This window comes from Halyomorpha halys, unplaced genomic scaffold, assembly GCF_000696795.3.
Source record: "Halyomorpha halys isolate HHAL.00 unplaced genomic scaffold, Hhal_1.1 Scaffold299.1, whole genome shotgun sequence".
Classification (NCBI taxonomy): Eukaryota; Metazoa; Arthropoda; class Insecta; order Hemiptera; family Pentatomidae; genus Halyomorpha; species Halyomorpha halys.
This window is the reverse complement of record NW_027107963.1, coordinates 659,510-686,655: the sequence shown is the minus strand read 5'-3', so window position 1 is coordinate 686,655 and position 27,146 is coordinate 659,510. Positions and strand designations below refer to the sequence as shown.

Below are 27,146 nucleotides of genomic sequence, written 5' to 3'. Positions count from 1 at the left end.
CACGTATATTAAAGTCACTCTTGATAACTAACCAACGGTTAAAAATTATCGTTTATCCTTTTCACTTTACCCTATGGTTTATTTTAATTAATATAACTGATAATTGATAAGAGAACGACCGTCCATGACCTCTAGCACTAAATAGAGCATAAAATCCCTATATAGCAAGACAGTGTTAAAAACCCCACATGGTACAGGTCGAGAAACCAGTTATTGTTACAAAAGGACTTGAAAAGCCATTGTACTGCGCCACTAGGCCGAATCAAGAACAATGTGCTCATCCTCCTTCTGACATCGCTTCAAAAAATTGCTTATTAAAAAAAAATCGGGATTGGTAGAGGAGGAGGAGGTAGACAGTAGCCACGTGTTCCTTACACGAAAGCTATTTTCTACTGAGTTTAGCTGTCGACGCGTGACCTACCTGTATCCAATCTCTTTTTTTCCTTCCGTCAGCGGGGCGTCTGCGCGTCAGCGATCGCTCTTGTACTGTCGGATGGCTCGGTAGGGAATACATGGTTCCATTATTTCTTCACAAATTGAACCGTGTAAAGATCCAGCTAGTGGAATCCATGGTTGTAAAGATTAATGAATATTGAAAACAGGTTTAGCAGAAAAATAAATCACCATAGGCACCATATATTCCGAAATACCCTAAAATTTAATGCTATCTTCAAAAAATACTTATAGTGAGCGAAAAATGTGCGTTTTCAGGCTCTGTGAAACCCGTGAGCTCCAACTTTCCTATGTTGATCATGAATGCCTTGAGTACAGAATATATAGTGGATTGTCTGGAAGGTATGAAATCAGACTGGAGAAACTACTGAATTATTTTCTCAGATTCATATTGAAGGTCCTAAAGTACATCCATGCCTCCTATCGATTTGCCTTGTTAATACTTCTAAGATATCATATTATCTCTTCTAATATTTTTTTTTTAAATAATTTATTTATTGTTATATACAACTGTATAAAAATATGTACAACAAGTAAATTTGCTGTAGGTGACATAGTGGCATGGTACAAACATGTGGAGATGCTACCCATTGATAGAACTCCAATAACATTTCTAGAGAAGAATATCTCGAGGGCATCTTCTTTTCAGACGCCTAGAAGGATTGTTAGGTAATGAAGGAGAAGCCAGGTTAGAAACAAGTGGATGTGAGTGGTTGGGAAGTTTATCATGGAAGGAATGGTATCTGGTTCTGGCCAAATCGCCAATATATGGAACATTGAGGTCCTGATGGATGACTTTATTTGTGACAAAGTAAGGAGCATTAAGGATTTTGGACTGTAAGGATTGGATTCGGGAGGAATTTGATGGTTTAGTGATGCCCCAAAGCTCAACTCCGTATGTCCAGATAGGCCTTATAATAGTCATGTACATCAGTCTTTTGTAATGAAATGGTAATTTAGACCGTTTGTCTAGTAAATGTCTCTAATAATTTAAAAATATGAAATGTCTTAACATTCTTAGTTTTATTCTGTGTTCTTTCATCCATTTCTTAAATACATAATCCCAGTCCACAAACTTCTATATTGCTCTTCATCGAAGGACTACCTTTCGTCTAAAAAAGTCCCTATATCGTTTGGGAATACCTAAACCAAATCCGTTCTCCAATTAATCCACAACCGTCAAGCTTTCGAATATATAAAGCTACAAGTACGTTTATATTATTTGTTTTATTATGTTATTGTCAATAATTTCGTTGTTTATTTGTGTAAAAAATATCAAATTATATTTTCATTCATTTCAATTTGAAGAGTTCACAGGAAACAATATTTCAACATGATTTTTGTGAAAACTGAAATTTCAATGTCGTGAAGAATGAGAAGTACTATCAAATGTAATCAGTGATCCTTTATTATATTTTAAGTAATTATTTGTTCACCTATTGACCAAGAAAATGTTTTTAGTTGAGAAGTTAATTTTATTGAGAAAGAACGAGTTATGTCAAACAATTTTTAAAGGCTTACAAAAAACATTTCCTAACTATTTTATATTGTGAAATTTAATTATATAATTAAAATATTTTTTCGTGTCATCCTTCTTTCCGTTGACTCTTCATTTTGTACTTTAACTTTAAAATTGTAAGTTAAACTAATATAAAATAAATTCAACATATTTATTATTCTAAAGGGGTTAGGTATCCCATAATAAAATATAATTTTTATTTGAAAGGTTAACTTGTTATTTTTAGAAATACAATCTGTATTGAGTTTTGGATAAAGTACTTGTAAATTTATTACACAAGTAGCGAATTGAATTGAGAACTAGTTAAAGCTATATTTATGATCCTAAAAACAGTGCAAAGATCAGCCGCAGCTGATCTATATAACTAGTTTGTTTTTTTTCATTCTGAACCACAAATACCAAGGGATCGATTCAAGAGGCATTTGGAGCACTTATGGGGGTCATATTGCACCACAGCTCCAGCCTGGAATCATTATCAGATCAAGGAGAACTTTGTAACAGCTGGGCTTATCAGATATGAAACTTAATATAGTTCAGATAGCGCCTCCAATATGGCGCTCTTCGTCAATTCAGATACTGAGATAAACTTTAATGCTTCAAGGTATTAAATTAAAGATCCCAATCAAGGTGGTATAAATTTCAATCATCGTAAAATTTTCCGACAGTAATATTGTGTAAGTGTATTAAAAAAGTAGAAGATGGCCAGGACACTTGGACAATATCATCCCCACCCAAACTACAGAGGGTAGCAACCTCATGTTTATAAAAAAGCAGATGACCGTATAGTTCTCATAGCTCTTCTCTATTGGCTATTCGCGGCGGCCCTGGAGGGGATGCTGGGAAACGGTCGCTCATTGTTCTCATGGCCTCTCAAGTTTTTCCAAGGTACGCGGCTGCCATATCGTAAGGTCTCAGTATTCCTAACCACCAAGGAGGAAAACTAGGAAATTACTTTTCATCTTTAGGACTATAGTTATATATTTTACGTTTATTATAATTGATGAAAACTAAAAGCCAAGAAATTATTGTAGGAGATAATAATAACTAATCTAAAGGACGTTGAGATCGGGCGCCAAAAAATACTCGCGGTACAGGCGCTACACTCCCTAAACGTACTTAAAACAAAACAGACTTCTTATTATTAAATCTTTCTCAATTCCTACAGTTGAGTTACTAATTTAAGGACTACTCTTATAGAACAGGCAGAAGGCATTGAATTGCATAGTCCCACGGATCAAAAGGAAATTACGCAGATTTAATTAATATCTTCTGATTCCATAGTGAATTGAGTATAATTTAATTTTTAGTTTAAATTCAAAGAACAACTTAGCTTTTTCATTTAATAACCATAATCCAAAAGCGTACACAAAGGTATGAGTTTCTCTCGCGTACACTAACCTCTAGACCAATTGATACCCATCAACCATAGAATATTGCCTGGAGAGTTCTTAGGAGTAATGAAGGGTAGCCCTTTACCAGACACACTCTTTCGTTCCAGGCTTCCAGAGAACAGCCTCTCCAAGGACAGGATATTGTTCAAGCCTGGACAATGGAGCTACCGACGGCGGACAAAGCCCGTATTTGTCCACGTGTCCTGGCGCGTGGCGGACCCTCCACAATTTTTTTTACACCTATGTTACAATCCTCCAACAAGAAAATGGAAAAGAAAGGCAGTTAAAAAAATATAAAAAGAAAGAAGAGATACAGGCCTATAAAGCAAGTTTACAAAACTATTATCATTAAAGAGTATCACCTTAATTAAGCAATTCCTTTGCATAAAGATCATTTAATAGAGGCCACCTTAGTAAGTCAGACTAGCAACAGAGCAAAGTAACGCTGAGTAACGCCTGAGTGCCGCAGAGGTGCTAACAGTATGTAAACAAGTGCTCTTCATCGCGCACGGTGGAGCATATGATTCTATTACTCCTTAAAGAACAATTACTACTCCCTCGCTTCGCTGCCACTGCGCTGTCTTAATCTTGACAGATGTTTAATTGTCTGTTACTAATGTAACAGATTCATAGTGGGTTTAAACCATCAATTAATATATTCCTATTCGTTCCTCAACATTCCAGTAATCAAAGCTATTAGTTGTAGATTGAACAATTTTACCTTTATAATAGATCAAATTGACATTACAGATTATCAATGGTGCATTTGAAATCCACAAAAGACACTACAGATAACTAAATCGATTTATTAATAAGCTGGTACACAAGAATGGCTTACATCAATTTTATTAAATTGATTCGGGTAATGTTAATATTTATTTTCGAAAATGAATAAAACTAAATAATAATGTGTTTATTGTTGCCCATAGATTCAGTATGAGTAAAACATGGTCAGTGATGCGGTCAGTAGAATAATAATAAATAAAAATAAGTTAAATTATTTTAATTGAGCTAACGTTTTGAACTAACTCCATCAGGGTTAAAAAACAGATAACAACCACAATGGGTGAAAAATATAACAGAGAAACAATAATAATTATCTAACATTTTCAATATTCGTCATCATTTTTGTAAGTTCTTACCTTTGTAATGTTCTAATTGATCTTCTTTTAATACAATTTAATTATTCTTAACTTCTTGTTGTTCTGTTGTGTTATCTTTTAATTGTTATTTCGTTTTTATCTCCCTAATGAAGGTCTGAACTTTAGGCCTATTGGTCGACACAAATAAAATAAGTTTTAATTATTTATGTTAAATATAACTCAACTAACCGCACTCCACCAAAAACATTAAATATTTTAATTCTAATTTTATGAATTCCTTTACTAAATTATTTAGAATTTTAACTTTATACTAACCTGTTGCAAATGTCGACTTTTGAGAAAAATGTTTTTCTAAACAATCAAACACAACATTATATTTAGAAATTTAAAAATGTAATAACCAACGCCAAAGGTATTGATATCGATTTAAAATTTTGTTAAAGTTTATGAGTAAAATGTTGTATCATATTTAATTTATAATCTTAAACACTTTCTCGAGACTGGTTAATTTTGTTAAAATAAATAATTTATTTTAGTCTCAACACATTTTATTTTTCTTAAAAGTCCGACGTTTCGGCCAATCCGACCATCCTCAGGGACAATCTTAATACAATTTTGGAACTAAATGATTTAAAAACTCAACTTCATGCAGGCTATTCTGCCCAAGTCAAAACAACAATTTCAAAATTGTCAATATTCACATTAAAATTCATTTATCACAGTCACTATTTGTTAAAACTCCATAGTTTGGTTGTATCATAGTTTTTAGAGATAGGGGGAGGTGAGTAACCAACTAGGCGACGTCTCTATTCTTAATAATAACTGAGTAGCTATTAATAAGTGCCAAACTATGATAAAGAATATCATACTATAGACTATACCTGTGATAAACCACCATTATTAAATTCAGTAGACATGTCTATCAGTGAAATTTCGAACCAAGAATTAAATTAACCGCGAATGCAATTTAAATTCTATAATAGATATGAGATATTAGGGCTAAGCACTCCGTCGGGTCGACAACAGATCTATTATTTCCGAGCCTGTATAAAAAAAGTTACGATTGAAAATGGGTATAATTCAAGAGGAGTGATGCCTCGGCGGGGAGCCGTCATCAATGGAAGGTCCAAGACGAATGAGCACCGATGACAAGAGTTGGAGAGGGACAGAGCGTGCCCGCGGTATCTGGGCATCAATCAGCTCCAGTCGGGAGATTTATCCCTAGATTGTAAATAGGAGAGGAGTCTGTGTCCCGTCTCTGATCCATCACTCAGTCCGTGCCCGATTGTCTTCGGCCATCGGCTAATTGTCTTCCTGGCTCTCCGGTAACAGGTAGCATTGTATTGTACAGGGAGGGGGCATGCTATATTCCTCGATGATATCTCCTTATAGATACAATCCAGAAATTTTTATACAAACAATTATTTTCTAGACATACACAATTGTCATGGCTCGTTACATTTTGAATTTAATTCTGACCCATTATCACAGTACATATACTTTTGATCAAATTAATAGAACGATCACTTCTGCAGAGACAAAGCTAGCTCATTTCTGGATGAAATGAATATCTTCATATTAGAGTCTCCAAACAAACACTCTTTAGTTTTATATAATAATATAAATTACAAGATTAAATACTTGGGTTAATTTTTAATGGTATAATATTCTAATTATTCCATTAAAAATTTCTATTGGAGTCCATTTGTGTGAATACATCATGCCTCATCAGTCGCTGTATATTATTCTCTCATTAAGCTCTTCTATAATTGTATTATTTTACATATTTTCGCAGTGTAAAAATTCATTTGAAAAGCTATTGTGATTTAATTTCATTTATTTCAGAATGTATAGAATTTAATTAGAAAATTCAGGAGACCTTAAACTTTGCCGGTAGTGTTCATAAAAACGAATTCCAAATGAAATATCTTTCAATATATCCTGGGAAATTATATTACATACATTATCTTCATAGTGACTAGATTAAGCTTGATGCGCAAGTTAAATCATAAGGAGCTCATGCATTGAATGAGGTAATCGAATTTTTTTATGTTTAATTCACACTGAATATATTATTAATAATGTGTTTTGCAAGAATGATTAATTAACATTATTAAATTGTGACTCTCTCCGAGTTTGTATCAGTTTTGGAACAATATTTTCAGTTTCTAATTTTTGTTTTACTGAAGCTTCAACGCTAATCGGTTGGTGTAAATGAATTTTGATCAAATAAGTCTTCTATAAATATTGGTAAAGCGGTAATTCTTCCATGTCAAGTATCGGACCCCAATTATATTATTATTTCTTTTTTTAGAATAGACTGCTTAGATAAATAAGCTTAAAAAATAATATAATTAATTAATACAGTATGATAATTTTTTTTATTACCTGTGTTTTTGTTGAAGACTAGAAACTCAGGTTTAAAACTCCAGTAGGGCTAAATAATTACCTTGACTCTTACAAAGCTCAGAAATTTACTTGGACTTATGACATACAGAAAACCCTATCCTGTAATCTGAAAAGTCAGAGCACAGCCTAACAAGGCGCTAAGATTGAAAGACAGTAGTATTGCTGACTCAGCTACAATGATATTCTCCATTATGCATCCTCCTGAAGATTATGAAATAAATATCAAGGACATGAGTATTTTTCTGCTAATAAAACATGAATGATTGTTTATTTTTTTCAAAAATTATAAAATAAAACAGATATTCTTCAATTGGAAAAAAATCGATTAATATCAATCCTCGAAGAAAATATTTCGGAGACAAGAGATAGAGAACTGTTCCCCGAGGCCAATAGAGACTCCCCACGTGCCCCCGGCTCAGTCACGTAGCATCTCCATCCCGGCACATTTACACGGACCAGACCGGGTGACTGCAATTGATTTACACCACCGTGAACCTCACATTCCTCCAGCTATTATTTCCTTCTTACGTATTGTCTTCCTCCCACCGATCTTCACCAGTGATACTCCAAGTCATCTGCATACTCGGTCGCTTCCTGCCTTAATTGGAAGATCCTTTTTTTATTCCGCTACTATCTATGAATGCGTTTACGCTTGTTCACACGGTAGTAGTTGTGGTTCGCTGAGTATACTGCATTTAATTAAATTATAGTTTTAGAATGGAATGTACTTTATTTTCAGTGGTAAAATCCACAATGCTCCGATTTGCCCAGAACCATATAACAATACTTCCATGGATAAACTCCCTAACCACCCAAACTCACTTTGTTTTAACTTTGCTACCTCATCAATGCCTGATAATCTTATTAAACGTCTGAAAAGAAGTTGGCCTTCAGATCTTCTAATGCAGAAACGTTTGACATTCTACCAACGGGTCGATATTCCACAAGAACGTATCAAGCCAGTATGATAGAACCGATACCATATTTACTAGATGCATTTTTTGTTTAATGCAAGTATAATGTTTAAAAAAAAAATTAAGTTGTTAAAAAAACGGGAGATTCTTTCTAAAACAAAGTCCTTACATCAATATATTAAAATTTAAAAAACATGTAAAAGATATGGAAGAGCTTAGGTTCAGTAGTTTGGAAATACGGTTTCTTTGATCACCATCCAGGCTCAAGTACTTCCTTTTTAAATAATGTGTGCCCCAGGAGGGCCTTCCTGTCTCAGAGTCGATATAAGGCTGATATAACAGCAAATAGATTTTCCCGAACCTGAGTTTTTAGTGTTTTACCCACTTCAATTTATTTTCGACTAAAGAAACCATAAAACCGATAAATGTAGTCATATCTCAAATGTTATTTTTTTAATGTTCCGTACTTATTGTCTGGGAATCCAAGGATAAAATAAAATGGTTTAAGTAGCCATTTATGGAATGATTGTATAGTAATCTTGGAACGATTATTAAAACGGTTAGAAGACAAATCTCGTTTAGAAAAATCTCTACGATACACTAGCCAGAAGAGGGAAAGTGGGTTTGTGTGTAGGGTTAAAATAAGAAGGAAAAAAAAACTTCCCAAAGGGCCAATTAAAGAGCTCCCTTTTCTTCATGAGGAATTTCTCCAGCCGGGCTGGGTAGCCCCTGCCCAGAGGAAAAGTGAGTCAGTTTCCTTAGCCGGTGATGAGGCCTCGATAATTAGCAGGTGTTTTACCGGTGCGGCCGTAGTAGATAGAAAGTAGTTACTCAATTAGATCGCATGCATTTCTCTTGTACTCTTGTACTTCCATCTAATTTACTCTTAGTGACAATTTATATTTTAATTAGTTGCCTTACTTAACTAGAGGAGTGGTTCATAGTGGTAAGAACATTCTCTATTAAAAGCTTTATGGATAATTAATTGCTTCATTACCATTTAATTAAAGGGAAAAGAAAGATACAAAAAATTTAGAATTATAACATAAGAAAACCAAAGCAACAGAAATTAACTATTGCATAATAATGTGTAGGTTTTATTAAAAATTGAAGTATATACTATTTTCCAATATAGACACTTAAAAAAAAATTAGAAATTTTCACAAAACAGAAAAATTAGTGCCGATGTAACATTATTTACTTTAAAAGTATCAAGGACAGGTTGCTAAATTAGAATGATCACAGTGCGATTAGGAATTAGTAAGATGAAATACTTCGGAGGTGTGTTGCATATTAAAAATTAATAATTTAATAGCTGATCAAGGGCGTACCCAGGATCGAAACTAGGGGGGCAAGCCATCGCACTGTCCTTCAAGTTCTGACATTTCAGCACGGAAAAAATTAATAAAACTAAAATTTAAAGAAAATTATATATAATTATAGCGGTACTATATTAATTATTTACTTGAAAAAAATATTAATTTTTTCTCTTCTGAGAGGGGCAGCAGCCCTTTCCCTGTACGCCCATGCAGCTGATCAGCTTGAAATTTGAAATAAAAAAAATTAAGGATATTTTTTTTTAATTTAAAATTAAATATAATAACAAGAGTTTCTAATTTGACGAAATATTATCGACAAGCAGACGAATAGCCTAACAAACAATACGGTAATTGTTAAATTATTAAGATTTTTGTATTTGGCTTTCGGCTATATCATTAAAAAAATTGTAACCATGTAAATTTTAATGTGAAAATATTACGTTTTTATGATGGATATCAATTATCATTTTAATAATGCCTCTTTTCATAAGTTTTTAAAAATATAGTGATGTAGAATATATTTAAGATGAGATTGTTATTTAGTAAAATGATTCAATAAAAATGGATGACAATGTTATAATTTATGATTTCTAGGAGTAGGTTTGAAATGGACAAAAATTGGCCCAAAACGTCATTAAATAAATAAGTAACTGATAGAAGAAGTTTCAATTTTTCAACAAGTGGCTACAGAGAAGTGTTTTGTTTTTTAAATTTTGGCATTTGAGTTTTAGAAATTTTATACCGATAATTTTGTAAAAATTCAAACGATATAATAATATTGCCCTTAGTAAATATTAACAATTGTTTTATAAATATTTGCTTAAATGATTGAAAATTATAGGAATATCATTGGATAGACGTAACTGGAACACTCTTAAGGTAGCGTCTTGTAAAAAGAAAGAACAAACTGGCCGTAACTTTCACCCCGGCTTGGCAGCTCACATCTTCCCAGACAATTAGAACTAATTACTTTATTAAAAGTAATATGGCGAGCGTTGAGGGCCGGTTTGCGAGGAAAAACATTGCGCCAAGAAAGGTAACAACAGACCAAATACCCTTGGGGCTATCAAGCACTCATGGCCTCAGGTGAAACTACAGTTTAAAATAAATAATTACCTTACTTCCTTTTATATTTAATTTTAATTAAATTAATTGTGCTTCTTATTAATTTAATTGAAAATAATTGTATTTTTTTTCTGATAGGCACTTTCAGGATTCAGTATTGGTTTTTAGTATTAGTATTAGTAAATTGGTAAAACTTTAATATTTAATATATGTGAAAAATATTTCTTAAAATTTAGTATTGGGAATACTAAAATAATTAGTTAAGTTTAATTATATACCCAAATTTATGTTCTGATTGCAAAGCTTCATCATTTTTGTTAATTAAATAATGTATAACCTAAATACTTGAAATAAATAAAGCTACCTAGCAAAAAATTTAAGCACGTGTATTTCTTCTATTAAATTTTACCATTGATTTCTTATTTGTTGTTTAATTTTTAATATCTCAAATTTTTATCAGAAAATTATTTTCAAAATGGTGAATGTATATCAGGGGGCGACTTATATTCCAGCAAATAAGGTATAAACATCAACTCAAAATGGCTTCGATTGACACAAATGTATGTATGCCTAGGATGTATACAAATATATATATAAGATACATAAAAAAATATGATGTTTTGAGATGATAAATTATAATGTTTATCATAATTTTGTGATTTTCTTTTTTTTTTTAAATATTTTATTTACCTACTATTTTGTTGTCTACATAATATCAAATATATCAAAAAATTTGTACTTTTAGAACTATGCAAAATAATATTTAATTTTAATAACAAACACCAAATATATGCATCAAGATGAAACATAAATATAGTATACACTTCAAAAAATATATATATGAAAATTAAAGGTAATGAAAAAATACCATTATTGGTTACAGTTTTCGGAATACGTTAGATTGCCCATAGCTAGAAAGATGGTATAGACAGGAACTATAAGCTGACCCCTGGTAACGTACTAGCGGAGACAGGTGTAACCGTTACACTTGTTGCACGGCATATGGCTCAGTATAATTAGCTACCTGACCCATCCACCTGTTACTAGGGGAGCATCCTGGCTGCGGTTTTTGTCTCTGCCAGGTCAGTGCAGGTACTGTTAGTCAGTGGGGGGCAAATGAGAATCCAGCCCTCCCAGTTATGGAAATTTTCAGCTTCACAGTAGCCCTCCAGATCCATAAAGAAATAAACATCCGATAGATCTTACAATTTTGTAAAAAAAAAAATTGACTGAATTTTATTGAATTACACATTTTTCGAATTGATATTCATTCGTTTATGCTTCTATTTAAGTTATTTAAATAAAAATACATTATACATAGTTATAGTAACCGTTATCATCATTAAGGATTATAATTGTTAGTATCATATTTGTGGATTACTCTTGCTACATTCCACACATCATTGTACTTGCAAGAAATTAAACGATTTCAATGAAGAAAAGAAAGTCTGCCTTACAGGAGGGATAAGGTGGTGGGTGAAGTGGACACAAGTAAATGTTATTTATAAATTTATATATATTCTTACTAATTTATACCTTAAAATTATTCTCTTTTGTCTGATTAGGAGTAATTAGTTTTTCATCATTATAGATCTTTTTCTCCTTCGTTTTTAGGTAACATATCCTTTAAACTGAAATATTATCATTAATAAACTAGTCTAGTGTTTTATTTCTGTTTTTTTCTATTAGTAAAATTTTTTTTTTTAAATTTTTGTTTATCATTAATAAACTAGTCTAGTGTTTTATTTCTGTTTTTTTCTATTAGTAAATTTTTTTTTTCATAAAGCCCAAAAGGTTTGTTTGAGAGATGTAAACGTAAATAATACTACGAAAATTAAATAAAAAACCTTATATAAATATATATAATATATATTTTTTTTTTAATTTTGTGTATATGTATGTAAATGATGCTTATTTACGCTCACGACTTTCAAATAAATAAATATATTTCACCCGGCGGTTCGATGTTTATTAACATTTTAGAGATCTACTTGTTACTAAGCCCGTTACTAAGTTTTGTTTTCAGTCAAAAAATTAAATATAAATATTTTTATACTTTTATTTAATTAGCCCTTTAATTACTCTCCAATTATTTGATTCTCGAGTTGATTAAGTTCACGCAGCTCTAGTTAACACGAATCACACAAGCACAAAAACCACTTGAAGTGTATCATTAACCCCCTCTCCCCCTTCCCAACCCGCATTTAGAACATTAAACGACGAAGAAAACAAATCACGGCTAGTTGACCTTGATTTACACCTGCCAATGTCAGAATAATTCTAATTTTTTTTTTTAATTTGTTAAATCTTCGATATAATTCTTAAACCATGAGTTAGGAAGCTATAATCTGCGAAATCTGACAGGATTGTTTATATTTACAAAATTCAGATTAGCGATATTATCAAATATATATTGCGCTTATGTGTTGCTGTAATAAATTGCTAATACACCAAAGTCTTATCATGTACCTCACAAGGATCCGAAACGTCATTGTGAAGAAGTTTCCGTTAAACATAAACAAGGTCGATATTAGAAGCCACCTGTCAGCCGACGGAGGAGTACGTTAGGAAGTCGTTAGGGCTGTATACCTGCTATCCTTAACAGTAATCCATGACGTAGGTAGTAGCTACTGCAAACGGTTAACAAAAAAAATGTATGCTGAAAAAGTTAAATTATCATAAAAGAATGTTTGTTATACAAAAATGAAAATAAAAATATTAATGTTAGTGTAAAAATTGATCCATCAGAATCTGGTGTTTTTTTAAAACATAATTGGTCCTTTGAATACATAATATCATAAAAAATAAAACAGAAAAAAAGTAAGTACATATGCGGCGTTTAATAATTTTTACAGACTATATTTGCAAAACTATATATTTAAAGAAATGGAAGTTAGCCCCAAAATTTGTTGTTTCAGAAATAGTTTAAGTATTTTTTTTTTAATATAGAATAATTAAAAAATTATACTTGTTTGCCTAGTACGAAAAATTGAAGAAAAAAAAATGGGGGCCGTTTAATCATAAAATACTGGTGTTACAAATCTAATAATACCACTAGACCAATGATCGTAAATGTATTTATTTAAAATGCAGTTTAATAATAACGTAATTTTTGTATAAGTTATTTTTGACTGTTAATTATATCAATATTTTGAACAAATATATTTGTACTATTAGTACAAAAAAAAAAACAGTATATTTCTCCTGTCTTTAAAAAATTCAATGAAACCAACCGAAGAAATTATTTAAAAATCTCTAACTAACCTAATCATGAAAAAAAGAAAGTTTATAAAACTAATTTCTACTTATTCTTTGCCATAGAAATCTATCTAAACATAGCATGTATATCTGTCTGAAGGAATAAAAATTGAATAATTTAACATATTTTCTATTTGTAAATTTCTCATCATATAAACATGCACATAGTATATATCTACAATTAAAATTTTATAGTACCAAATAAAGTTTCGTTATATGTATTTATTTGTTTGTTTAGTCAATTTACTATACTTATTCTGAATCCAATTGATAATAATGAAGGATGTATTTTTTAGAGAAATAAATAAATAGACTTTATTTTAATTTTTATTTATGTTATAAATTATTTTCCAAAGTTTTTAACTCGGATTGCGCAGGTTGATAAGTAAGTGAAGCCCTATTACACACATTCATCTATTTTCCTCAAGTTTCCTGTGTATATTTTTTAATTACTCTAAATCCAAATTTTATTTTCCTTTTCCCGGATGTGAAAATTAGATTCGTCCCTAAACCTGATTTGCCTCATTTATATTCCACTCCATCGTAAAAAAAATATGGCATTAACCTCATTCGCTTTTATGGAGGTTTAACTGCTGTCAACACCAATGAAAGAGTCATATTTTACGTGAGATGATGTCTATACGGTGATATGCGGATAAATGCGTTCTGCTCCTCCGGTGAAGAGATAACTTTTTATGTTTCCCCCTAATCAGACCCAGTCCAGGTAAACTAGCTGAAGGGAAGTTATAAACTTTATATTCTCTAGACATAATTTATGAAGTAGTAGGTAGTTATGTCTGCTACTGCGGTATCGGTGCATAATGAGAATACTGGCTTGAATCATTCAACTAACAATTGTTCAGAGAAAAAAAAAGTAAGCACCAAATATGCACCACTATAAGTCCAAATAATTGTTTATTTAAAAAAAAGTAAATAATTCATTAAAAATATGTATATTTCTATTTAAATATTGTGAATTTTTTTTTATTTCCATTAATTCTCTTGGGGCCCTGCATTGCCCTCCACACGAGGGTGCCAACGCTTAGTTATATCCTGAATGAAAATATTGTATATTGATAGGAAATATACAAATTTGTATAAATGTATACCCTGAATGTAAATGTTGTATATAGGTAGAAATTTGTATTTATTTTACTTTTACTTCAATATAATTTTCTTTATTTTGAATATGATTGAGTAATACTATTATCGTTTACATTTACAACCGATTTATGTATGTATGCCTCCTTTAGAAAATCCTTCGTCATATGCTACCTCCTTCTGGAATTCTCTCCCCATCTCTATCCACCAATCCTCTTCCCTTCTTCCTTTTACATTACACCTATTCTTACCTACTAAGTAGCATACATCCCTGTCAATGTGAATAATGTATATTGCCATAATATTGATTACAAAGATAAATTGTAATTTTGACCAATATACAGCAATTTTGTAAATATTTTCCAGATAATTTATCGTAAACCATGTATTTATTGTTAGGATACTATTGTCCTAGAATAAAATTATTTTTGCATTATATTTATAGTGTACAATAGGTATTTATGCATTTGATTTGAGCGCGCATAAAAATGTGAATATTATGCCGTAATGTAAATTTCATATGTTTGTTAATTCTCCCACGAGGCCATTCGCACGGATTCGAAAAAAACCCAATCTGACTTGAATCCTCATTGAGTTCTCAAAAACTCAAAAATATGCAGACAAGTATGATACAATATAATATAATACAACATCTAGTATGATACAACTTTAGTGCATTCAATCCACACGTTTTCGCATTTTTCTTCTTCCAATGGCCTTATATTTAAATTATTGTGAAATTTCATTATCTAACTCAACCAATCTTAAACAGAAATTTTGAATGATGAAAAGGATGTTCATGACACTAGATGATTCATAATGCAAACTTTGAAGGTTACTGCATGAATTTACCCTTTTTGTGAATTTCCTGCATGAAATTGGATTGTGATCATTGTTTTATCTACACATTCTCACCTCTGATTCATAAAAAATAAAATAAATAATAATGTGACGAAACTAACATTTAATATACTGTCAATTTATTCACAACATGAGCTCAATTATTCCTTTTTCGGCCATTTGTTCCAGTTTAGCTCAGTTGTTCCCGCGCTTTGCAGGTTGGATTCCAAGCAAAATCCATCCGTAGAAACTCGACAGAGGATTAATGTTAAATTTAATTTCATTCAATCTAATTTACAAGTTAATTTTAACTTGTGAGAGCATTGGACATATCATATCAACAGTCTAAAAATGACTAGACAGACCAAATATAGTTCATCATCATTCCAAGATACTCGTAGTTCAACAGTACATCGCAATCATATACAGTAAATAGCACCGTTAAAGGGAGTGAGATCATAGGAGGTGGAGTGAGAATAGACCAATATGGAACTAACCAATCATTGCTCTCTGTTCGCTTATTATTAAACTTTTAATAGCAAGCGAGCAGAGATCATTGATTTACTGAACCTTGCTGGTCTATTCTCACCCCACCCAGCATAATCTCAGCCCATATTACGGTAAAAGTTGAACTATTTTGGAATAATGTACTATCTCTGGTCTTATTATTTTTATTTTTAATTATTTACCGATATTCGAGCGACTAAAGGCTTTGATTATTTTATTAATTCTGAAATGAATATAGTTTCGGCTATCGTGATTCTTCCCTACCTTAGCCCCAGGATCCTCAGAGGACCGTCCATCCCTGATGTACTGTGGCCAGAGCAGACAGAGGAATCTGCCCACTAGACCGTTAAGGACGGGAGCACCTGCCGGAGTGCCCTTAATTGATGCAGCCGTTACCGAAAGGTGCTCGGGCTCACCTTCAGTCTCCTAACAAACCCGTTCTCCCAGCATTTGGTTATTTCTAACAATTCAGAGAGAGGAGAAAATGAAGGTTATCTCTTTGTTTAATAATATCGAGAAGGCATTGGCAAATTATCCGCGTAAGGAGGGCGCAACGGCTTACTAGATCATGTCTACCGCATTAGATACAAGTATTTGATAAGATAGGAGCACCGGTCCAATTTACCGAATCGCTACCATCTACCTATACACATAATGCCTGTTGGTATTTGACGTTTATCTATCAGGGGCGATCCGTTCCGAAATACAATTTATACCCTTAATGGCTTCTATAAGAGGTTTCTAGTCATTGAATTATACTTTTATATCAAACCAGGCGATTAATGGATAGAACAGATTATAACCATGCCCATTATAGTTCATTTCCTATCTGTTGCGTTATTAGTGAGGTTTTCCTCCTTTTTTTATCTGATTGATCTTTACAGAATTACGCATACCTACTCATTAGGTGTATAATAAGCCTGTCACTGATAGATAGTTGCTATCCATTATTAGCTTTATTATTCTTATATATCTTTTTTTTTTTTCAGATAATAATACTACTGTGCTGTTTGAAATTCATAATTGTAATCTTAAAAATAAATCTCAGGATCATAGCTTACTAAATATTGTGTTTAGATCTTCGAATAGAAGGTTGATTATATAGATATGTACCTTGTATATAATTCTACCTCACATTCGAATAGTAACGATTCATTACACATGTAAAAGTAGAAATATAAAAAGAAACATTTTGCGCCGGGCTGATTCTATAATCTTACGAAAGATCGATTCCATTAATATGAAAAAGGAGATTTTTAATTTTTAAGTATTTGCACGGAAATTAAGAAAGTAAACTTTTTTAAATGACTAAGTCTCTTTATTTGTTATTGTAAGCCTTTATTTAAAACCACCGAAGGGAGAAGACTCAAACCTTCTCTGATATCTCAAAGTTATTATCAGTAATTTAATATCATCACTGATTATTAGATGTACATTGTATTAGAAGAAAAATTATATCATAGTGTGAAAACGTTTTCAAGTAAATATTATTGTGGATCGGTTCGACTGTTGACTATAATACAAAATATATATGAATATATATAAAATAAAATGAGGAGGTTGAAGTCAAAGTAGTGTAAGGCCTTTCATAAGTTTCTTCATCTTGAAAAACAGAAGGTTTTCCTAGAATTATTTTGACAAATTCCTAAGTTCCAACTATGTGAGGAAAACCAATTGAATATTGATATGAGATTTTATTAAATATAACAATTACTATTCACTAGTATTATGAAGGGGTTTATTATTTATTATCGTTTATTTTATTGTTCATAAAACAACTTCTTTAGTTTAAAAGTTGTGAAACACGTAGTAAATCAAATAATTATTTTAACTTTAATGTGCAATATCTTTTGTCCTGGTTTTTAGTTTTCTCATTAAAAATGTAGTAACTTATGGCATTTTTCGTAAGTACAATACTGCGTTTTTACGAATCAGAACAGAATAGTGGAATAACAAATTCAAGGCTAAAATATTAAAAAAGTAATTTTTATAAAACTATTAAAAAAGTAGTAATAATAAACAGTTCCAACAATAAAATTTATAAATAAAATTCTGTCCTAATACTTTCTAGACATGGTTAATTTTTCTCATATCTAAAATGAAAGAATAAAGTTTATCAATAATTAAAAATAATTTTATTTATCAAATTAATTTTTTCATATAATAATTTATAATTTTTATTTAATTGATATAGATGTATTGTCTTTGCATATTCTATTTAGTTATTTACATCAATTTATGTGTTTTAATATATATATTTGAAAGTGATACAAATTTTATCTCTTCAGTCGAAGATTTATGGTTGTGAAATGAAAAATAAACAGATTAGTGCAATCAGCGAGTTGATAAAAGCTAACATCAGTTACAAGCTTGTGCAAAGACTATGAAGTCAAAAGTACATGTTTATCGTGAATTATCCAGCTCAAAGGGCGTGAAATATGTTTCGCTCCAAGCCGTGGAGCATGAAACGTTGCCTTATGAGTGTAATTCGAACCATCGCGCACAGGCGAGCATTCATCGGACCGTTACCGGAGGGGGATTCAATACCCATCGTTAGTTTTCTGCAAGAGATGTGGGGGAGGGGAGGGGGGTTATTAATTTGTTGAAGGTAATGTGAAAGGAAAAAGTTAATACATATTTGTACTTGGTTTCCAAATGTCTTTGGATTGAAGCAACAAGAACTTCAGAATTTCGAGTTCCACAGTAATGAATTTGAAAAATTTACTGAAGTTTTCAGAAACGAAGAGCATGTGTTGTGGTACAAAATATTAATAGTTTCAAGCTTCTGGGAGCATTATTTATTTTTTAGGTAAATATTCAATATTTGACAGGAGAAATTTCTAAAAATATGTATTGTAGCTCTAAGCCGAAGTTATATATTCTACTTTCAGAAAAATACTTTTTTGGAACGAAAAGTTGTCTTCCTAAAAGATCGACAAATTATATATACATTTGCCAGTTGGGATCAGAACTTCATTCTAATCAGCCCTGACGAAGCCCTACAAAGTTGGGCGAAACGTTGGTTCACAATAAATTGTTTTTTGTTACTATTTTGATATTTTTATTGACCGCCAGCCTGGCTATCTTCCTCCAATCTACTTCATACGGCCAACTATCTTCTTCCATTTAGAAACCATAATAATTTCATAAATTATCGAAAGAATCTGTAGGGTTTTTTTTTTAGAAAGAATAATGTTTATATTAAGTAATTCTACTTTGAATGTAAGACATTTTAAAAGTTTCAGTTCTTTCAGTCTCATGTTTAACTTAAGAATCCCTTATATGATAGCTTTAACGAACTGCAATTTGAACCTTCTATTTTTTTTTGTAAAGATAGTTCCTAAAATATCAGTAATACTGAGAGCCTCGTCCTTATGGAACTGCATCCCTTTCAAGATCCGTCGCTCCAATACCCTCCCTACCTTTAAATCCCGCCTGTTCAATCATTTCTTATCCATTCAGACCCCATAAAATTATAAATTAACATTTTTTTTTAATTGTTCAACTGATAAAAGTGAGAAAGTAACTTATAATTATTTTTTATAATGACTGTTTATATTTCTTTGTATTTTTTGTTTAAGTATCTCTGAGGCTCCTCCGCCCTAATCTATTGATTTCTCTGTATTATTCCAAAGGGACTCGGCCCAGAATAAATAAAGTATTATTATCATTATTATTAAACATTTTAAATGTACAGAGTTTTATTTGTCAGTTCATATACATCATAAGTATAATAATAATATATCAGAACATTATGTTTTGAAAATTTGAGAACTGAGAGGATGGGTAAAATCATATATTTTGAAGAGTGACAATTCCAAATTATAGGGTAAAAAATTAATGTATGACCAACTGACAACATATTTTATATCTTTTTTGTTATAATGCTTTGAAGAGGATCTCTCACTTGGAGATGCACATTTTTTTTTTAAAATCTTCCAGAACTTTCCTCCAGCCGTCAATAATGACCAGTAGCCGACAGCGGCCATGACGTGCGGCGATTCCAAATACCTCGAGCAGCCCCTGTAAGAAGAGGGCTAGCGGGCCCAATGATGGTAGGGTATTGAAGCCAGGTTTCACGGTGACTCCGGTCCCGTGACACTCTCCGGCCATTGTCAGCTTATCTCGGGGCTAACTGTAAACTGTCGGAGGCGGCAGCGAATATCGAGAAGTAGCCAATCATAGGGTGATGTGTTCCGGGCCTTGGCGGGGATTGGCCCAAGAACAACATCGGCACGTAATCCGAATTTCCAGGTCACAACGCGGTCTTTTATACTTCAAGAAGCACTAGAAAGCAATATGTAGCGCCTAAACTTATGTAGCCCCAGCAGAATACAGAAAGGGCTGTGAAAACCAGCAATTGGTATATACGAATTCAAAGATGTTTGACGAAGAAACTGCTGAAAGTATTTGGGGATTGGATCTGCTTTTGGGGATTCGCGTTGTATCAAAAGTCTAAAGCGAAAAAAATAAGAGAAGACAATTCTTCGCTTTTTTAAAAAAGAGAAAAAAACATAATCTTTACTTTTTTCCTAACCACTATGGAAAATGTATAGTTTAAGATATGGTAATATTCAAGATCTTCACGAAAGGGTATAGTGTTTTCAGGTTTAGCAATCTCACTCTGTGTTCAGTAGTTTTTAGTATCACAAATACGGAAAGAGATAAACACTGAGATCTTCATGCTTGTGAAACATCTCCAGGAATGTAACATCACTCATGTTGGAGGTGGGCATTCTGTGTAAATTTGCACTCAATGAGGGCTCTCTAAATTAAAATAAGTATTGATGAGTATTCAGTATTATAATTTCATTATCCTTATATTTACATATGATTTATATTTCCTTTTATTTCGTATAATATATATATTTTTAATGAATCTGAACAGATACATTAAATATACTTATACTTTATTACTCTTAAATGTGAAAGACTGTAATACTTAAAAAATAAAATAAAGAGGAAAAAAGTTCATGAATTATTCATTTCACTTAAAACAACAAGGAAGATTACTTAAGTTCATGATTTTTAATTAAAAATTAATAATAAGGACTTTTTATAACAACAAATTTAATAATATTCTGTAAAAAAGATTCCGGTGAAAACGATCAAAGTCATCATTTTATACTTTTTATTTTATACAATAAAATAGAGTAACTGAAAATAACAACTGATCAACTGAATGAATCGCTGTATAGAATACTTTCATTAATCCCCTGTAGATTCTACTAGTAACTCAAATTAATAAACAAATTGGACTCACTGGATTTTCCTAATACCCTTCAAACCTTTCTACAATTTTTATGTATAAACAATGAACAATCATAAAGTTTATTGCATTCTCATGTTTTATAACATATTTAATTTACAAATAATATAGTGTAAAGTTTTAGCCTTCATATTTATACAATTCTAAGAAATATTCAGACAATTTGCTTTGATATATGATAAAATCTTTAAATTTGATAATTATGTTATACTAACAAAATAACAATAGTGTTTTTTATTTTCAATTTTAAATCGTACCGCGTAAATGTTATGTTGACAGTTTTTCTACAGGATTGTAATTTAAATAACGTACAACACAGTGTTACATAACTATCCTCATACTAATTATGCAATGACATTTAAAACACACATAAAGAAAAGACTGAATGGAAAATAATGTTTATGTAAGTCTAGCACATTATAATAATTAAATACACATTGTGGAGGAATGATATATTGATTATTTTAATAATTTAACGTAAAGTGTATAAATGAGGAGTTTTATATCAAAAGTTTATATCCACTTTTAATTTTTTTTTTTTTAGGACAAATTACAATTTTACAAGTTGTTGAAAATATTCAATTTATATTAAAATATAAATTTTACCAAGCGGAATAAGTATCAGGTCACAGATCAACATTTTCAGTAAAAATTGAACCTGTCTACATAATATTAATTTTCCAAAAGTGGATATATTGACTTTTGATAGAAAACTCGTCAAATTTTGATATTAAGCTAACTGAAAATTAATATTAGTCTTAATAAGGAACTTATGAGAAAGATAAAAATTTAAATTTTCATTTACTTGAAATGGAATTAATTATTGAAATGTAACAAGAAAAAAAATACACATATAAGGATAGTAAGAAATTATACAAAAAAAAAAAAATATTTTTTTTTAAGAAAGAGATAACTTAGGTTAAGGAAAGATGAATGAATAGTTTCCTATTTATCTATATTTATATTTTCTTAAGTTGTCTCTTTCATTTAAAAAAAATGTTTGTATATGTATTTTAATTTTCTTGCCATACCTCATAATGTTCATATCTTGTTCTCATTTAGCACTGACGAAGCCCTACAAAGTCTGATGCTACCCTGACTATATTCCAAAAATGAATTAAGTATTGTTCCTATTGTATGTAAAATCAAAATCAAGCTTCGATTATTTTGAATAAATTAAGTAATTTCTTTATCTAAATATAAGTGCCTATTCCTTAATTTTGAATAAATTAAGTCATTTCTTTATCTAAATATAAGTGGCTATTTCTTAATTTTTGCTCCCTTCAACCAGCACACGAGCAGATCACATACAAATTTGAGTCCATAAGTGTTCAAATATTCAACATATCAATAAAATTAGTAATTTAAATATAATTTATATTTTACAGATATCAAATAATCTAGATATTTAATAGCAATTTTTTAAGTATATTAAAAGTTGACATTATAGTGAAACATAGTAACAATCGTTAATATTTTACATCGTATAAATTCTTAGATGATATTATATGTTACTATTTTTATTTTATTAGAACAAATATCTCAATTAAAATGAAATTCACAAAAAAACCCAACCCAACTATTTAGTTTTTTCTTTCAAATTCATGGAAATATTATTATCATAATGAATTTATTGACTTCTTCTGATATTCCGAGTAAAATGTAATTTAAATAATCAATACGCTGTTGTATTAATTTTCAAAACATAATTCCTAATAGATTTTTTACTATTTTGAACGATTTATTTTTCAGAAAATTACATTATGGAATATAAAATCAGCAATATACTTGCAGCATGCATAATTTGTTCGATTAAAATATATAACATGGCAAAACCCTTTTTTTCATGTATAGTAATTCATATTAATATTTCAATTTGAAATTAGTTCGTAATTATAATTTTAAATATTCTTTCTTGGAAAGTATGATTTATTGCGATGATAAAGAAACAGACTGAATTGAAAGTTACCAATGATAATGCAACCTCGGGTTGTTTTTTTGGTTTTTATTTGAATAAAGAAGTGTCTAGAATATAAAATTAGTAACAACTTACCATATTTATTTGTTTATAGTTAAATTATTATTTAAAAATCCATTTACTTAGATGTTAACAGATATTTTTTAGTATTTTCTCACTCATTAATATTATATTACATTATTTATAACTGATTCTTAATTAAAAATATTTCCACTAGCAAAGAGTGAACTGAAATAAATAATGGCGATTTTATGTAAGTTCTGAGAATAACATTCCAAAATAATGAAATGAAATAAATGGGAAACTATAACTATGTAAATTTCTATAAAATGATTGTACTTTAAAAAAGGAAGAAATTTATTAAATACATAAATTTATAAGATCGAAATTAAATTAAATTTTACTTTAATAAATAAACAATCATCCGCTGTACATTGAAGACAATAATGGACATTAGTTCGTTTATTTTATACTTATTCGAACTTCATTTCATTTTCGTAAATTTAATCGGGATATAGTAAACAGATCTTTATAATCAACACTATGCATAGGTACGTTTCTATAAGGTAAAAATGGATTGATTTATTAAGATAATAATGTTAATGAAATTTTTATAATTTATGATTAATCTAAAAAAAAAAAAAAAAAACAGTTGAAATAGTTTAAAATTAAATACATTTTCGGAACTGAGAAATTCATACATTTTTTATAAATTAATCCAATTCTTTAAACAATCTTTTGTGTAAAAAGGTTGTTTAAAGAAACTGTATTTACATACACGTTCTTTATGAAATTCTAATAAATTAAAATCTAATTTTTTTTCCTATCAATACATAGGTATCGATTCTTATTAAATTTGCAACTATAGGAATAAAAAAATATTCTTTTGCCAGCAAACAATTTAAAAAAAAACAAATGAGCTGTGAAGGTTTAGTATCACTTGCGCCGCTAGATGTTTTTACTATTGCAGAAGTAGCATTGAGTCTTTCAAAGTAAATAGTTCATTTATGTTATGTAAGCCCTATAATTGGCGATAAACAAATAAGAATTTTAAAAATAACTAATTTATGTATCTCATATAAACTAGTTTTTTCTTTTTTTGTCACTGTCACTCCCACCTGTTTACAAGGAGAATTTTACTAAAGGCAATGGTATTGGAATCAACAAAACCTGTTTTCTTATAATCAGATACATTTATGCATAACATCGTTGGACTCAGGTTTTATTGTTATTTCGCCCTAATTAATGAATTAATAGGTATAAATTAGGTGGTTTTATTGTTTTTAATAAGTTATTTGTATATCATTTTATTAACGTATAATAACTGAAGTAAACAAATCAAATAGATGCATAATAGGAAAAAACATGAATCATAACGTTTAAAACAGGGATACTGTATCTTAAATAGTTTTATCCCACAAGTATAAGACATGGGAAAGTAATTCTTATCTAGTGTGAAATGCTAATAAGCCCGGAGTGAATTTTATTACTGATTATATTGTTTATCTCTGAATTGTAAAATTGAAATATAGAAGTTCACTAAACCGAATCTAATTATGAATGGAACACCACCATAACAAGACTACTGATTCTTCCTGCATGTTTATTACATTTAGCTTAAAGATCTTCGTGCTGATATCAGTATACTAATTTAATTATATTCATAATATTATTATTGTTTAATTTGTATATTTATAATAAAATAATAAATTGAAAAAGTACTTAAGTTTCTTTGGAATCTGGAATAGTACTAATAAACACACAAATATTAAACATTAAATTTCCAGCTTTCTATAATTTTAATAATTATCTGAGGTTGTTTAATTTTAATTATTTAAAAAACAATTATAACCAGTATAAATAATGAGCTCAGAAATAATTTGAATTTTATGATTATATTTCAATTCAAATGTTAGTATATTTTTTCCCTTTTAAACAGTAGGTATAGGTAAATAAATTGTCGCAAAAGTTGCGAATCTACTAATTTCCTCCCTCGAGTTTGGTTGAATTTTAAAGTGGTTTTTTATTCTCCTCGCAATACCTAGAAGACCTAACTGAACATGTGTCGTCACTCAAACTAAACGATGAATTGACTGTTATCTAAATTATAAATTTGTTAGTATATATCTGCAACCAGAATTCGAATACAATGTTATCAGAAATTTTAGATACGCAATTTTGGCATAGTAGCGACGATATTTGTTTTTCACTTTAATTCAGTCTGTTAATTTAATTATTTATTCGCTCGAAATGTTAGTTAAATAAAACATATATTCATTAGTTGTTTTCATTTTTCTATAATCCTTTGCTTACACTATCAACACGCTCTGTAACCAAGGCTTCAATGTCACCTGTCGCCAAATGCCGCGTTGTCAACCTGTATTCTCTCATATCTGATATTTCATGAAAAGAATATACGCAGTATATTTGGAATTATTTTAGCCATTTTACTTTAATATAATAAATGTACTCAAGAATTAGTTTAATATCACTGTTTATCTGTACGTAATAGAATTCTGGAGAGTTAAGTCAATAGACATATAAACGAAACGTATATTTGTGTGCAGTTATTTATAAATAAAATCGTAAAAACAATAAATGTGGCGGGATAAATATTATTAAATGTTGTTGGGTTTGGTGACAATTTAACAGATAAACATAAACTCTGAAATAAATCAAATGGTACTCACATCATTGTCTTCCAGGTAGCTGTAGACTTCCAGCTTATCTAAGCGAATCGTACCTTGGAACGGATAGATAAGTGTTCCTTGAGGAATACGAGCATTGGTCCAGACGTTGACACACATCTCTGGCAGCTTCTTCTTCATCAAGCGTCCATCGGAGGCCGTCAAGACGAGTGAGAACTCTTGAGGAATCAAAACACACGTCTCCATCTTCGAAAATGTTAAACACGAGGGCTTAAAGCCAAATTCTTATAACATAACTGTCCAGTGGTCCGCAGTTGGTTGGAGACTTCAACGCACAGCTGTCGGAGACTTAAATGCCGAGTTCACGGTTAAAATCGAAGTAAACAAAAAAAAAAAAAATGAACGATGTTTATAAATAAAAAAAATAAACAAAACAATAACACGAGTCCTAGACGTGGGAGAGTTGGAGACGTGGTGCCGAAGCGCTTCTAAGACGACTACTGTTTCAAGTGCAAGGTCTGCAGCCGTGGTGGAAAGGAGCCAGGTGGGAGGAGCCAAGCTTCCCGTCTTGGACCAATCTGCTTCGAGTCGCCTCTCCTCCTGGCCAATGGCGGATCATCCGACCTTAGCGAGACCATTCAAACCTTTTTTCGACTCAGTGGCTGAAGGCGGTGGAGGGGGTAAGCTTCTGGTCTTGTATTGTTTATTGCCCTCGCCGGGAGAACACCCTCCTCAAATACTACACGAGTCCTACCTCTCATTCTTTCTCTCTCTGTCTCTAACCCTCTTCTTTCATCCTATACATTACAGTTTTTAAAATTAAATCACGTTAGTTACGCTAAAAAACTATCACTAACTATTCGTCGTTTTTGATGAACAAGAACTCCTTTAAAATAATTTGTAGATAAATCGTTGGACTGTTACCTATATTTAGTTTTGTTTTTCAGCCAAACTACAGAAAAAAAAAATTTGTTTAAAATTGACCATATATCCATCTGTATCATCAATCAAAAATTAATTATATTGTGATGGATTTTGTTGATAGCTGCAGTTTTTAATTATATATATATGCAGAACCATCTGATATGCCCTCAGCATCAATTAGCGTTCTATTAGTAAATTTTAGTCTATCCATCTAATTGTTGTTTATTTTTAATTATTAATAATTTATAGTGAATTAATAGTTAAATCTAATTAAACTTGAAGAAAATTGTTAATAATTTTTCTATTATAGATAAAGAAAATTCTAAGTATTTATTTTGTAATGCACATTATGAAGCAATCAAAAATTAAATCTAAGTTTTGAATCGGAAAAAATTGTAAATTCAATTTTGGTATTAAACGATTAAAATTTTTTTTAATAAAGGATAAA

General features: G+C 30.6%; 1 protein-coding gene across 1 annotated transcript in view; it reads right to left on the bottom strand.

Annotated features, from left to right (window-relative positions):
- Window positions 1-26,295, bottom strand: part of LOC106680938 (zinc finger protein 391) — a 204,513-nt gene extending 178,218 nt beyond the window's left edge. Inside the window, exon 1 of the mRNA XM_014420980.2 lies at window positions 25,817-26,295. Coding sequence (XP_014276466.1) covers window positions 25,817-26,020 — 204 coding nt within the window. The 5' untranslated portion in view covers window positions 26,021-26,295. The remainder of the gene's footprint in view (window positions 1-25,816) is intronic.
- Window positions 26,296-27,146: the final 851 nt, after the last annotated feature.